Consider the following 15,007-nt stretch of genomic DNA (forward strand, 5'->3'; position numbering starts at 1 on the left):
TTTGATAGCTATTGTTCCTTGATTTTTATCTATTTTTCTGTACTACGCTTCCTATTTTCAGAATTCTATATTTCTTTTCTTGACCCTCGCTGTAATTATTATTATTATTCCGACTTTTTGCTGTAAGTATTAATGAGTTATTCTTGCTTCTTGTTGTATGTATCCTACCTTGGGCTTATGCTTGTACCTATTGTATACCAATTTTCAGTTACATGTATATTTTATGAACCTCCAGGTCTTTTTAGTATTAAGATTTATGTGCGTATTACGCACCTCTAACATATGTATCTTATATGACTGTATGTGTTCTGAATAAATAAAAAAAAAAAAAAATAAAAAAAAAAAAACAATTTAGCCTAAAGATAAGGACGGAATATTGTCAAGTTTTATTTATAACCTAATAGTAATAAATAAAAAATAAGTTACCTTTATTTCGCTGGATTTCAATATATGTATTTTAACTCTTACTCGTTCACGTACTCTTTCACGCTTCTCCACTAAGTGTAATAATAATAATAAAATAATAATTTCAGCCTATATACGTCCCATTGCTGGGCACAGGCCTAATTTCATGCGCGAGAGGCCTTGGGCTATAGTCCCCACGCTAGCCCAATGCGGATACCACTAAGTATAGTTTTGAATATTGCCTGGTGTTGAAGTGCAACAACGCCTTTACCTAAGAGATTAAAAAATCGCAAACGTTGGCAAGTTACGAGCATCCAAATACCGAATGTGGCCAATTGTTTAAGTTACATGTTAATGACATGAATCCGTAAAATCCAAGCGACGGTAGTATTGTTAAAAAAATATCTACATCAAACGGTCTCTGAGAAAAACGCATTTAACTTATTTGCAAGACCGAAGTGATCCCATAAGTGTTCCGTGAACAAAGTTTTGTATGAAACACTAAAAATCAGAGCCCACACACGATACACGCTTAAATCAGACTAAACTAACTCTGCATTTGCAACGACAAAGTGTGGTGTGTCATCATCATCGTGGCTTTTGCCACGGCTCATGGGAGCCTGGGGGGCGATTTTTGAATTTGAACCGCTCGATTTCGTGTATTTCGTTCAATAATATCTCCACTACTAGGCATTTAAATTCTACTAATACAATTGAAAACGAGTGGTCAATACCACTCGATTCCCAATTTATATCGCTCGTATTTCAAAAATTAGCAATTCGCCGTTTTCGACCGATTTTCGATTGACGAAGTCGAGCGATCGAAATTCAAAAATCGGCCCTCTGGGGTCCGCTTGGCAGCTAATGCCGAGAATTGACGTAGGCATAGTGCCTTAGTTTGGTAATGTCATTACTGATGACAAATTTCCGTGAAAATATGACGTTTATACAGACACTCCCTTTGTTCTGTTCAAGCCAATGTAAAGGTAACTTAGACGGACTCTAAGTATAAGGGCACCGCTTTCGTGGACAAACCTCAATCACACTCGCAAGATACAACGCCGCGCTAAACTTCAGTTGCATCCTACGTCAATAAACATAATCTACGCCTACTACCCAGCTGTAAATGTACACCTAGGCGTCATAAGATTGTTCATACTCTTAGGATGTCGCACAGTGTTCGATTTCCCTCAAAAAATTTCCCTATGCTGTTTATTGCATAAATCAATCAAGGAATGCATTTGAAATGCAAGACTAGAACACCCAGAAGTCTATTTCAAATACTTTTTTTTATAAAAAATAAATTATATTTCATGAGCTTGACATAGAAAAAATACTAAATAAATTCTACAAAAGTATCTGATGAAGAAGTCGCTTTTTAATCAATGTAGTTTGATAAAGAAGCCTTTGGCGCATATTTTCTAGTTCTTAGTTTTGGAATTTACCCTCTGCTTACCGAGTTATTCATATAAATACAGATTTTTTATTTCATTTTTTTTCTCCTGAAAAACTCAAAAGTGCGACTTGTAACTAGCACTGAAAGATGGCTTTTAACTAGGTCTACCACTGGTAAAAAAATCAAGTTCCACTATCGCGGCGTTTGGGAGTTACGTATAAAGGTCAAATTATACTTTTTAGGGTTGTTACTTAAAGGTCAAACAAATATGAAAGGTCGGAGTAATTAAAAAATCTGATTAAATTAAATTACGGAACAACATAAGAAACTTTATTTATATTTATTTATTTAACCTTTATTGCACAATACAAGAAATTACAAATGGCAGACTTGCCAAAAGGCATTCTCTACCAGTCAACCATTGGGCCACGCAGAAACTTTTAAGTGCAGTGCACTTTGTTAAACAATAAAGTCATTAAATTCAGAAAAGAAAGAAAGAAATTCAGAAGTCAAGTTATAGTTTCTTTTCGCAAGTTGGTCTCAGATTTTATGTATTTTGTGGCTCATACAAATCATTTTTAATTTTCGAGAACTAACGTGCAGTCGTCAACATGGGATGGATTTTCATCACCGTCTATTAACGAAGATCCATCATTAGCTAGATCTTCATCATCGACTTCAGCCTCTTGTAAGTTTTCTTCATGAATCGGCTTCAGAAGTTCACGAACTGCTTCTGGTAGACTAATCCTACTGGGCGATTTTTGTAAGTATAAATGAAAGAGGTTTGCACATAATTAAATGTATTCAAACTTAGCCATTTTGATAATGATGGATAAAATTGTTTTTTACTATTAGTCGATTTTTAATTAATCACTAGCACTGGTGCACTTTTGCCCCCGTCAATCCAGTGTTCCTGTATTTTTATTTATGTAAGTACCTGGTGTATGTCTAAACAATATACAGTTTTGTAATAGAGGAAAATTTTGAATTAATTCTGACTAAAAATTAAAGGTCAAGTTGAGGGTCAACCCTAACACTGTATTTTTAAATTCGATAACTCCCAAACGCCGCGATAGTGGAACGTGATTTTTTACCAGTGGTTGACCTAGTTAAGAGCAATCTGTCAGTGCTAGTCACAAGTCGCACTTTTGAGTTATTTAGGAGAAAAAAATGAAATAAAAAATCGCTATTTATATGAATTACTCGGTAACCAGAGGGTAAATTCCAAAACTAAGAACTAGAAAATATGCGCCAAAGGCTTCTTTATCGAACTACATTGATTAAAAAGCGACTTCTTCATCAGATACTTTTGTAGAATTTATTTAGTAATTTTTCGATGTCAAGGTCATGAAATATAATTTATTTTTTATTAAATAAAGTATTTGAAATAGACTTCTGGGTGTTCTAGTCTTGCATTTCAAATGCATTCCTTGATTGATTTATGCAATTAACAGCATAGGGAAATTTTTTGAGGGAAGTCGAACACTGTGTGTCGGTACGAGTATTTACATGAGTGCATTCAAGTCATAAAATTCTAACACAAAATCCTAAACGTTCGGAAATATATTGCTGACAAAATCCCTAGTATGCGACAAAACCCCTATATGAAAATTCTTACACCGTTCTGTGTTTGCTGCCCTACCTTAAGTGCTGGTCCTGGCTCTGGTTTCCCAGCCACACTCGTTCTCTGCCAATACTTGTCTCCTAACCTAAAGAAAAAAACACTCCAATATCCTCATAAGTCCCTGCCTTGAAGAACAAATTAATGATTTTTTAACTTGTGGAATTATAGAAGGTTCTAAAGGCATTCCAAAAACGGTCTTTGTTAGGTTAGGGTAGTGACGCGTATGACAGCTTCCTGTATTATAAAACCGTGGAATTTAAAGCTAAGTCATCAAAAGTTATCATGCCAAATATCGACTTCTTTGCTTTATTTTATTTATCTAAGAGACAAACAGTTAGTCGTTTACAAAAATATTTCTTATTTAAACGGAGTTTCCTTATCTAATCTAATACATTTATACGAGCAATTCTTGTTCATTTATATATATATATATATTTCGGGGATCTCGGAAACGGCTCTAAGACTTTCGATAAAATTTGCTAATGGGGGTTTTCCGGGGCGATAAATCGATCTAGCTAGGTCTTATCTCTGGGAAAACGCGCATTTTTGAGTTTTTATAAGTTTTCCGAGCAAAGCTCGGTCTCTCAGATATTGGTATATAAATTGCAGTCTATAAAACAACAAAAAAACATAATGTAGTGTAGTTACGTAGACTCAAGAGAGCCGGCGCAAGATTTGTATTGAACTGTGAAATTTATTGTAAATATAAAAAATCCTCGCCAATGTTCTTGAAGCTTTAGCTTTTTTTAGTGTTAAAAAATAGCGTCACTTTCCCGGCACCTTTCTGGATTGTCCTTTAACTAAAAAACAACGGGCTGTACTCCGGGAGTGCCGGCAGAAGTGAAAACTCAATGACATTGTAAGTTTTTCGATCAGGTCACGTGTCCGTCTTACGCCTTACGAATCTTACGGTCACGTGACCTGTCGCGAATTTAACATTTTTTCCGCATCACAAAAAGTGAACAGCGTCGCGAAAGAAGTTTTCACTTCAAAAAATATGAGACATGGGAGGGACTTATGAGAATTAGGAGTGGAACAGTTAAAAACGACTCTTACCTTTCTCGGGCTCGGTGTTTTTGTCGTGCACTTTCTTCGCGTGATTCTGCAGTGTTCTCTTCGTAGGGAAACTGTCTCCGCAGTCGGGACACTTCAGTAAAACCTTTCGGTGGAGGTTTCGTATGTGTTTCTGGAGGCCGGACTTCTTATTGAATGTTTTCTGACATTCCATACAGCCGTACACCTCGAAATCTTCCATTTTCATATCTAAGCTTTCTAAACTATCGTCGGAGTCTTCTTTTTCCACTTTTTGATTATCTACGGTTTTTCCACTTTCATTTTCATCTTTTTTTGAATTACCTGAAAAAAGAAATTACAGATGTGATACCTATGTTTGAGGACTGACATAGCGTGAAACTCGGTGAAACTGATCAAATCAACATTACCGCTTCGGATACGTGTATTGTTTGCATTTCTAGTCTCAAAATCTTACAAAGGTAGGTAGCATGCAGTATTTTATACTCATGTTTAAGAGATCTCGCTCCTTGCGAGCCAAAGGGGAACTATACAAAATTAAGAACCAATTTATCAAATGTTTGATTCGTCAAAAGTTGAATTTTGAGGAAGTAATGATTTTGTATTAGTACTATCGTTTTCAAGGAGCGATATATGACGGTTCAGTGTAAGCGTGAAACTATAAAAGGGCAATTCTCAAAAAGTTTGTACATTTCGATCACGTCTTAGATTTCTATAAAAATTGGTATGTTGATAAAGTACATGAAGCTGAACAACTTCCACCACATTGAGTCCCGGGGATGGACATAGGATAGTTTTTATGTCGGAAATCATCCCTAAAGAGAGTGCAAAGGGGGGTGGAATTGAAAGAGTTAATGAATTGCCTAATAATTGAAGTAAGCAATGCGCGAATTGAATGATTGCTATTAGCATTATCCAGGCGCTATACCTACAGGCAAACGACAGACAAAAAAAAAACAAACGAACGCAGACGAAGTCGCGGGCAAAAGCTAGTAGATATATAAAGTCAATGAGTGTGAACCGCCGGACGGAATATTTTGTGTATTTAAATGGTGTTCTGGTCTTTTACTCTAATATCTCGATCGCAAGCACATATATTGATGTCTCGCTCGCATCGTGGTATTGACCGCCGGCATCATAGGCGGGAAAGCGATATAATTAGGTATGCGCGTGCGATAGACATAGCGGTCAATGAACTAAATTATTCGTGCCCAGCGTCCATATTAAATTTGTACTTTAGCGTGTAGTTGTGCTCTCTCGGAAAGGATTCCACGGAAGACCAGCGTCGAGATCCTTAGGTGGTATCTCGACATTAAGCTGAGTGGAGACCTTTTCAGTGACGCTTAATGATAAGTTGGCTCTCTATGTCTCATGTAATACTTAAGTTAAATTTAAGCGTCTTTGAATAAATTTCTTCTATATTCTACCCTCGAATGCGATGTTGCACTCACCGGCGAGTCCTCTCAGCAGGAAGTCGCGCAGCACGCTGGCCGGCGCCGCGTCCGAAGCGGAGCTCCCGGCCGCCTGAGGCTCTGCAACAAAGGTTTCTTTTCTTTTACCATGATACTGCACCATGCACTTATTATTATTGCACCATGAAAATGTCCGGAACTACCGTTCTCTAATGGAAACACAATAATAACTTTGAATTTGTATAAACTTTTTTTATGCCTGATGGCAAGCAATTGCCGTTGCCTATGGACAGCTGCAACACCAGAGGGGTTGCAAGTGCGTTACCGGCATTTAAGATGGGAGTATATACGCTGTTTTCTGACTAATCTAACTACATAAGTAGGTACATACAGCAACACTCCTATCTGTACATTGGTGGACCTTATTACAAAAGGTATAAGGTCCAGCGATGTACAGTTAACAGTGTGGGCGATGGTACATACTCGTAGTGAACACAGTCGACTGTGCACACCGGCTGCGTGTGCGTGACGTGTGCGTGCGGCGTTGTAGTATACAGATTCTTACGAGAGACGGCAGACCGCTTGCGTGACGTGTGCGTGTGCGGCTCAAACAGTTTAGCGCACGCGCACGTGCACGTCACGCACATGCAAGCCGGTGTGCACAGGCCTTAATCCGGTCAATTCTTGGTGTATTTTTACTTTGTAGTAAGTATAGTAAGAGATTTCGCTATCAATCTGCTCCCCTATAGGTTATTTGTGGTAATATCATACAGAAATAAGTAAGGATAGAGTGCTAACTCCATACATCAGCTTTCTTACCAAACCGCGGGTTATTTTGTAGTCGTCGTCTGCTGAAGTTATGTTATCGTTACCTGATTTAGCCTGCCCGTTGTCAAGTGGTTCATCCGAGGTGGTGAAGAAGTTGGTGATAGGTCACACTTGGAGCTGTTCTCTGACCAGCCTCACGACGCAATTGGTGAGGACGGTGACGCAGTCCGGACAGCTCTTGCTGTCTTTCGGCCCACTACTGCAAGACTATCCTTATTACCGGTTGACTATTTGTCATATACTGTTGCTGAAGTTATGTGAAACTATGTGTTATCGTTACCTGATTTAGTCTGCCCGTTATCAACTGGTTCTTCCGTTGTGATGAAGAAGTTGGTGATAGGTCCCGCTTGTAGCTGTTCTCTGACCAGCCTCACGACGCAGTTGGTGAGGACGGTGGCGCAGTCCGGACAGGTCTTGGTGTTTTTTATCCCATTATTGCAAGACTATCCCTATTACTGGTTGACTATTTGTCATATACCGTTGCTGAAGTTATGTGAAACTATGTGTTATCGTTACCTGATTTAGCCTGCCCGTTGTCAACTGATTCTTCCGTGGTGATGAAGAAGTTGGTGACAGGCCCCGCTTGGAGCTGCTCTCTGACCAGCCTCACGACGCAGTTGGTGAGGCCAGTGGCGCAGTCCGGACAGGTCTTGGTGTCGCCCAGCTCTTCTACTTTCCGTATCTTCTTGCACTTGAAGCAGGCTTTCATTTGATGCTTTTCTTCATCTGCAAGGAAAAAAATAAATGAAGAACGAGTTTTTATCAGAAAAAAATTCGATGCGAATTGTACTTAAATTACCTAAGAAGTAGTGTGGTGTTGACAGTCTTTGCTTCTTGTCTTTGGTAGTACTACTTACTTTTACTACCTTTTATCGGTTCTCGGGAGCAATTCACTTGGATATGCGGCCGGTAATCCTGTCCCACCGTGGATAACAACGGTTAAGTAGCATAATTTCTAAAATCAAGTATCCTAAGTACGAAATTCCTAAAGACAGAAGATCGAAAATAAAAATGTCTAATGTACGAAATTCCTAAAGATGCATGTCCTACGGTTAATCAACCTATTTTTAAATGTCTAAAGTACAATACTGCTAGTGCACGAAAATTCTAACGACTTTTTTTTCCTACGTTCAGTTGACCTAAGTTTAAAATGTATAAACTGCGAAATTTCTAACGACATTTGTCCTATTATTTGACTACATATATTTGTTTGTTTGTAGCTGACCTTAGCTTAAAGAGTCTAACGTAGGAAACTTTCTTTTCAAAAAACATTTCCTTTACAACTTAACTAGCGAAGCGGGGCTCCTATTTCTGGGCGGTTCGCCCTTGGGGCATCTGAAGCTACCTAACGAACCTAACCTACCAAACCAACCTACCTACGCTTTTTCCCCTAAAGTGTACTGTTTTCACGGACGTCGCACTAAACTAAATCAATAGGTAGGTAGGTTAGGTGCGTTAGATAGCTTCAGATGCCCGAAGGGCAAACCGACCAGAAATAGGAGCCCAGGGTAAGAAGGAAGTGTTCTCGGAAATATTGATTTTCAATTGTATTGTCATTAGGCTTTTTGAATGAAAAATCGATCTAGCTAGGTCTTATCTCTGGGAAAACGCCCATTTTTGAGTTTTTATATGTTTTCCGGGCAAAGCTCGGTTTCCAAGATATTATAACTTAAGCATTAACATATCATGTATTACTAATTTAAGGATCAACTTAATAACAAAGTAATCAAATTAGCTTTATTTAAAATAAATTCACACTAGGTGATACGTCACATCCTTACTTCGTTCCGGTTTTAAAATACAAACGTATATCTACACATCTATGTATTCTTGTGCATACAAAAACGTAGGGTCATTCGCCAGTAACTGGCCACTTTTAGTAACAGGCCGCCCGAAACTAAAAATGAATTCTATTCACCTATAAATAGAATTCATTTTAGTATAAGGTGGCCAGTTATTAAAACCTTATACTAAAATGAATTCTGTTTATAGGTGAATAGAATTCATTTTTAGTTTAGGGCGGCCAGTTACTAAAACCGGCCAGTTACTGGCGAATTAGCCTATCAACAAAACTACTACGTTTAAAGTTTAAAAAATAAAACTCTAACAATTGAATACATTTTATAATTAACGAATCAAATATAATAATATAATTGAGAACAATTTAATACACAAACAAGTTTTATAGGAATGCAATAAACATAGCAGATATGTGAAGGGAACATTAAAATAACTCAGTAAAACTTATTATTACGTGATATAACATAAATGTATAACATATAAAATCTTCACACATAAATGGTGTTTGGACTATAAGAGGTATTACACCTGTCCAATGTGTGTTTTGTCTTTTTGGAAATGAAATGAATTCACCGCATTCTCACTTATCACAAAAGTGGTTACCTATAGATGTTCCAGCCACTGCACATTTAAACGTTTGCTTCCAGCGCGAGCTACGCGTGTAGCCGATAGCACGTTTATTCCGTTTTGTAGCGAATAGCGCCCATTAATAGACAATCCGCATCGCTGGCAGTGAATGTATTAACAAGCATCCGGATGATGTTTAACCATATGATAATTCAGACTGGCCTTCTGCACAAACCGCACGCCGCACAGCTCGCACACCTTATTCTTCTCCCCTTTGTGAATCTTCTCATGCATTTGTAACGTCGTCTTCCGCGGAAATTTCTTGTGACACCACCCGCACTCGTGTATCCTTTCCGGTTTATGCTTGATTAAATGCCTCTTCAGATGCTTTAAGTTGAAGAACGTAAGATTACAAAACTCGCACGGCACGGTCCTCTCTCTCAAATGCACCTGTCGTTGATGAAGTAAGACTAGGCTAGTTTTCTTGTTTCTATACCCGCAGATCCCGCATGTAGGTATTGGCGTTTTGTGAATGTCGTTTCGATGCATGGATAACTCCCTATCTGTGAACATTAAAGGACAATCAGGGCATTTCTTCAGCGTGTGCATTTTGAATATATGATTCTGTAGTCCTAGTTTGGTCGTGTATTGTTTTTTACAGATATCGCAGGTGCATTTGCTGTTTTGTATAACCTTTTTATTGGTTTCGACTTCTATGCTGTGAATGTTGACGAGATGGTCGTTCTTCTTTTGTGTGGTTGTGAATTCTTCTTGGCAAATGGGACATTTGACGTCTGTGTGACGGGTGATGACGTGTCTCCTCATCGTGTAGGCGCTGACGGGCCGGTTGTCACAGAGTACGCACATATATTTCTTCTTGGCGGCAGGTTGCCCGGGTTCCTCGATGATGGACACGTATGGAAGGAGACGTAGTTCCTCTTCAATTAATGAACCTGAAAATCAATGGATAGTCGATAAAATGCGTGCTTGATGGATATCATTTTGTGAATGTCACTAAGTTATTTGTATAAAGAAATGTCCGTAAGTATTATTCAACAAAACATACCTCAAGCTACATATCAGAATTTGTCTAGTACTTATCTAATTAAATTTTCCTCCATTGCTTTCTTCAGTGTTTAAGAGTGGTTAATCAACGTCACTTTTCATTATGGTTAGTTTCATAAAATTAATAATTAAAAATTTCAGTTAGATTACAGTTTAATTTTGAAATCTGTATTTGATGCCGAACACACGATACTAACTTTTCTATGGGAAATGTTATCTCCTGGCAGTCCCATATACCGCCTCCTAGTCCTCCTACACAGAACAACCCCTAGGTGGTTTTCTGTGGGGTCTTAGTGTCATGGTCAACAACATACCTACTAGAAATTGATGCTGCTTTCCAGAGCAACCGTTTTGAAATAGCCACACCAAGTCAATACAATTGTATTTGATTTGTTAGAAGAACGATATAAATTTCAAATAAAATAAGTGTTAGAAATTTTGAGAACTTACTCATAGATAATTTTGATATTTTTTTACACAATACTTATCGCATGACATAGTCGTGTTTATTATTAAACTGTTTACCTATATATATGACATATTTTATTACTTTATTTTGTCGGCATAAGAATCGGTGGGGAAATGAAAATGACAGATTAAATACAACAAGTTTTATAAATTTACTATTCCAATTTTTAGATATACCTGTATACTACTTTATAATCACTATGGCATCTAGGGATACATGTAAGAATATTATTTTCCTTATTTGATATAATAAATTAATAATAAATGCAATTAAAGCTCATTGAGATCAAATAATCAGTCAATTGTTATATGCTGCTAAAAATACACGAGAGTTGACAATTATACAAGTTACCTACTTTCAATATGAATCATAAATTTTAATTAAAATTCACTTGTCTCGGTGATGGCTTTTCGCATGGAATCTAAGTCCGGCTCTCTGCACAAAAGCAGCTCCGCACACTTCGCAGTTATAGGGCTTCTCCCCAGTGTGGATCCTATAATGTGTCCGATAACACTCCTTTCTGGCAAACGTCTTAGCACACACGTCACACTTGAAGACCCTCTCCTGATTATGCGTGATCATGTGATCATGCAAGTTAGATCGAGTGAAAAATCGCCGCTTGCAAATTTTGCACACAATATTTTTTTCATTCAGATGCACGTTTCTTTGATGTCTGATTAAGGCGCTTTCTTTTACAGACCGCAATCCGCATATTCCACAGGTCGGCATAGGAACGCCGTGTGCCTCGTTTAAATGAAACAGTATTTTTTTCCTAACAAACTTGAGCTCACAACGCGGGCAGTTTCTCTCTATATGCACATCCATCATATGTTCCGCTAAAGTATTTTTCCTTTTGAATTCCCTGCCACAGTGCCCGCAGAGAAATTTCTCTGGCTTCTCCACTGCGTGTACAGAATACATGTGGTTTTTTCTTTGAGTGTGATACATGAAGGTTTCGGAGCAGAGTGAGCATTTGATGAACTTCTGTTTCAAGTGAGTGCGCGATATGTGGTTGCGCAGGTCTGACAGGCGTCTGTAAGAGACTTTACACGCTTTGCACATGTGCTGTTTGTCCGTTGACAAGTCTGGGACTTCTGTGACGAACTCGTCTATGTGAGCTTTACCTAAAAAGAAGAGAAAGTGTGTTACTTTATTATTATTCGTTCTGTAACTACTTCCTCATGCTCATGCTAATTGTATACTACTGCACTAGTTTATAAAATCTACTAATTGATCCGCTTAGGGTCGGTTGCACCAAACCGACTGACCGTTAAAGCGTTCGCTAAATTTTATTGTATGGGAAGTTTCATACCACACTGCTGATTGACGTTAATCAGTCCGTTAAATGTGGTTGGTGCAACTGGGCCTTAGACATTGTGATTGAGATTTAACTTGTGTAAATAAAAAAAGCGAAAAATAAAAAACGTTCACACCTTGTAAAATCTTCAAAACGCTGATTATCGCCTTATAGTCGTTAAAATTGGTAAAACGTCGTGTACTTTCTTTAACTTGCTATACTTGTTTGAGTCTTTCACTATAGATAAAATACGTTTTGATATTTAAATGCTCGATTCAGTAGTAGCTGCCCAGACTAAATCGATTAATTTCTGTAACTGTGACAAGTAACTTTCTGGGCAATTGATAATGTTTAGGTAGATAATAATTTTACGATCTTACTGATCTGCCGTTAGTCACTAGTGTCACTAGTGACACTACATACTATAACGACATGTTTGGGAGAGCCTAATACGTTTCTATTTCAATCACGGAAATCGTACTGCGTGGAGTGCCGCATCTTAGAAACCGAAATAAGTGTCATAATAATAAAATAATCATGTATTAGCCTATATACGTTCCACTGCTGGGCTCAGGCCTCCTCTCAAGCATGAGAGGGTTTGGGCTATAGTCCCCACGCTGGCCCAATGCGGGTTGGGGACTTCACATACACCTTTGAATTTCTTCGCGGATGTATGCATCAGGTTTCCTCACGATGTTTTCCTTCACCGAAAAGCTAGTGGTAATATCCAATGATATTCCGTACATAAGTTAAGAAAAACTCATTGGTACCAGTCAGGATTTGATTTGAATAAATGTCATATATGAAGAAAAAGCGACCAAAGCCCAGGTGCCCAGAACTGGAATCGAACTAGGCCGCGTTGCCAACATGCCAATCGCTTACGCTCCGTAGCGATCGAAACGCAACTGTCACTGTCGCACTAATATGGAAGAGTGATAGATACACACAAAGCGTTTCGTTGTCGTAACGATCGCGATTGTCACCTTGGCTAGGCCGGCAGCGTCCTCAGCTATCACGGCAGGTGCCTAAGCACCGCGGCCACCCGGGCCACGGTCACGGCATGGGTCGAATTTTCCAAGTGATGGCTTATGGCGCACCCCGCCGTTTTATTTTCTTCGTGTATGACATTTATGTTTATAACGTATAATAGTAGTGTTTCTACTTTAAATAGAACAAATTAGAATATTATCAAAATTACTTAATTTAATTTGCTCCAATAGAAGATATTGGCTCTCGAAAACATGTAGTTGTCGCGTGTAGTAGCTAAAAATATTTCGTAAAAATGAATAGTAATTAAAATGATTAGTTACTTATACGAGTTGCTAGAATATAAATTAACATCAATTCATCATCAAAAACATCGGGTGATGTCTTTTATATAGCCGGTGAAAATTAGAAACCATTTAGAGTCAACTATTTATTTATTAAAATCCATAAATTGTTGAACTTAAATACATATAAAGTACTAATATTATTTTGCAAAATGTTTATATTGTTTAACCCAAATTTATGTATTGGTAAGACTTATTTCATATGTTATTACGTAATGTAATGACATTTTTGTATCATTTTTAATATAAATTTCGTAGTTTGCACTATAAACTCATTACAGTACAATGGACTACAATATATTCTATATCTAAAGTTTAAAATTACAAACTTGTGATTTTGACTGACTAGGAGGGTAAAACCACAAGAGCACAATTTATGAAAATGGATACAATCGGTATGTACTTAATCCATTCAGCGCTAATCACGACACGTTGTCGTTATGCCTCTACGAAGCATTTTCGCTACATACCGGGAAACCCATGTTATCGGCTATGACCGTAGCTCAGCGGTCAATGTGTTAAATTATATTCATATTTAAAAATGCAATTATTTTGAGGATTGCGACAATACTTTGTGCTTCTTGTAGACCTACGAGTATTTTAAAAGCTTAGGTAACAATGTTACACAATTCAATAAAACTATCGTTAATAAAAAAATGCTTGTTTGTCATCGTTTAAACATAAGAATACCTATCTGATTACTCTTCCTTTTAGCAATTACTTCAATTTGATCGTCTGTTGCAAAAGAAAATTGTAAATCCAGTCTTATTATTAGAACATTTAGAATAAGAACATGCACAACTTTGAGCATATACCTAACTTCTAAAAATGCGTTGTCCGAGATTCTTAAACTCTAAGAAATGCTTTAATTATATTCTCTTATATCGCCTCTGGATGTCTCAGTTTCACGTGGTGTTGTAAACTCCTATGCTTCACAAACGCGGCCTCACACACATTACAAACATGTTTCTTAATCTTCACGTGTGTCTTTTCATGCTCAGTTAAGTTATTCCTCCACTTGAAAGCTTTCCCACACAATTTGCATTTAAACTTCTTTATATCCTCATGCTTCATTATATGGAGATTTAAGTTTTTCTTGTGTGAGAACGTCATTGAGCATTTATCGCATTGGAAGTGTTTCTCCCCCATGTGGAAGGTTTTGTGGTGGCGGATGACTTCGAAGGGGAAGGAGAATTTTTTGCCGCATGCCCCGCAAGAGGGGGCCGGTTTGCCGTGGACCTGTTCTAAGTGTCTAGCGTGTTTGTGGGGAGTCAGCTGGGCCCCGCAGATAGTGCAGGGGCGGGTTTTCGGGCGCTGTTTCAGGTGCACGTGCTTGTAGTGTAGCCTGAAGTACTGGCGCTGCTTGAACGTGTTGTTGCACGTGAGACACGTGAAGGTTTTCGAGCCGTCTTCCTCTCGAGTAACGGTACATATTAATTTGTCTGTTTCGTCCTTCGATTCCTTCCGTAATCTCCCTAGAAAAGAATTTGAAGATGTGTTAGTATGCTTGTTCTTCTTTGTGTCTTGATTCATAGTTGCAGAGTCTAGGAAGCATTCTAAAAGAATCTATATCTATGTCATGCGTTTGGATATTACGGAATGAACCTCTAACATATGCCACTTTTTAAGAAAAATTAAAAACTAAAACAATAACTCTGAGGCATTATCCCGATAGTGATAAAATCTTCGTTAGTTATTTTTCCACATTGTAACAGTAAATAACAAAATATGAAACCCAAAGATTGAAATAGTAACCATTATCCTCCCTTCTTTATTGTATT

At 37.9% G+C, this 15,007-nt stretch overlaps 2 protein-coding genes across 7 annotated transcripts in view; both read right to left on the reverse strand.

Annotated features, from left to right (window-relative positions):
- The window catches only part of LOC134803263 (zinc finger protein 260-like), a 98,620-nt gene that overhangs the window by 41,611 nt on the left and 42,002 nt on the right, over positions 1 to 15,007 (reverse strand). For all 6 annotated transcript variants that reach the window (XM_063776004.1, XM_063776007.1, XM_063776003.1 and 3 more), the window contains exons 7-9: positions 7,214 to 7,423; positions 5,909 to 5,989; positions 4,482 to 4,781 (exon numbers count right to left, since the gene is read on the reverse strand). In XM_063776004.1, coding sequence (XP_063632074.1) covers positions 4,482 to 4,781; positions 5,909 to 5,989; positions 7,214 to 7,423 — 591 coding nt within the window. The remainder of the gene's footprint in view (positions 1 to 4,481; positions 4,782 to 5,908; positions 5,990 to 7,213; positions 7,424 to 15,007) is intronic.
- On the reverse strand, positions 10,817 to 12,393 carry LOC134803580 (oocyte zinc finger protein XlCOF15-like). The gene is made up of 2 exons (XM_063776380.1): positions 12,377 to 12,393; positions 10,817 to 11,763 (listed from the first exon to the last, which is right to left on the reverse strand). The coding sequence occupies exons 1-2, from the start codon at positions 12,391 to 12,393 to the stop codon at positions 10,986 to 10,988; spliced, it is 795 nt and encodes a 264-aa protein (XP_063632450.1). The 3' UTR covers positions 10,817 to 10,985.

The sequence above is a fragment of the Cydia splendana genome, chromosome 26 (genome assembly GCF_910591565.1).
Source record: "Cydia splendana chromosome 26, ilCydSple1.2, whole genome shotgun sequence".
NCBI classification, from domain to species: Eukaryota; Metazoa; Arthropoda; class Insecta; order Lepidoptera; family Tortricidae; genus Cydia; species Cydia splendana.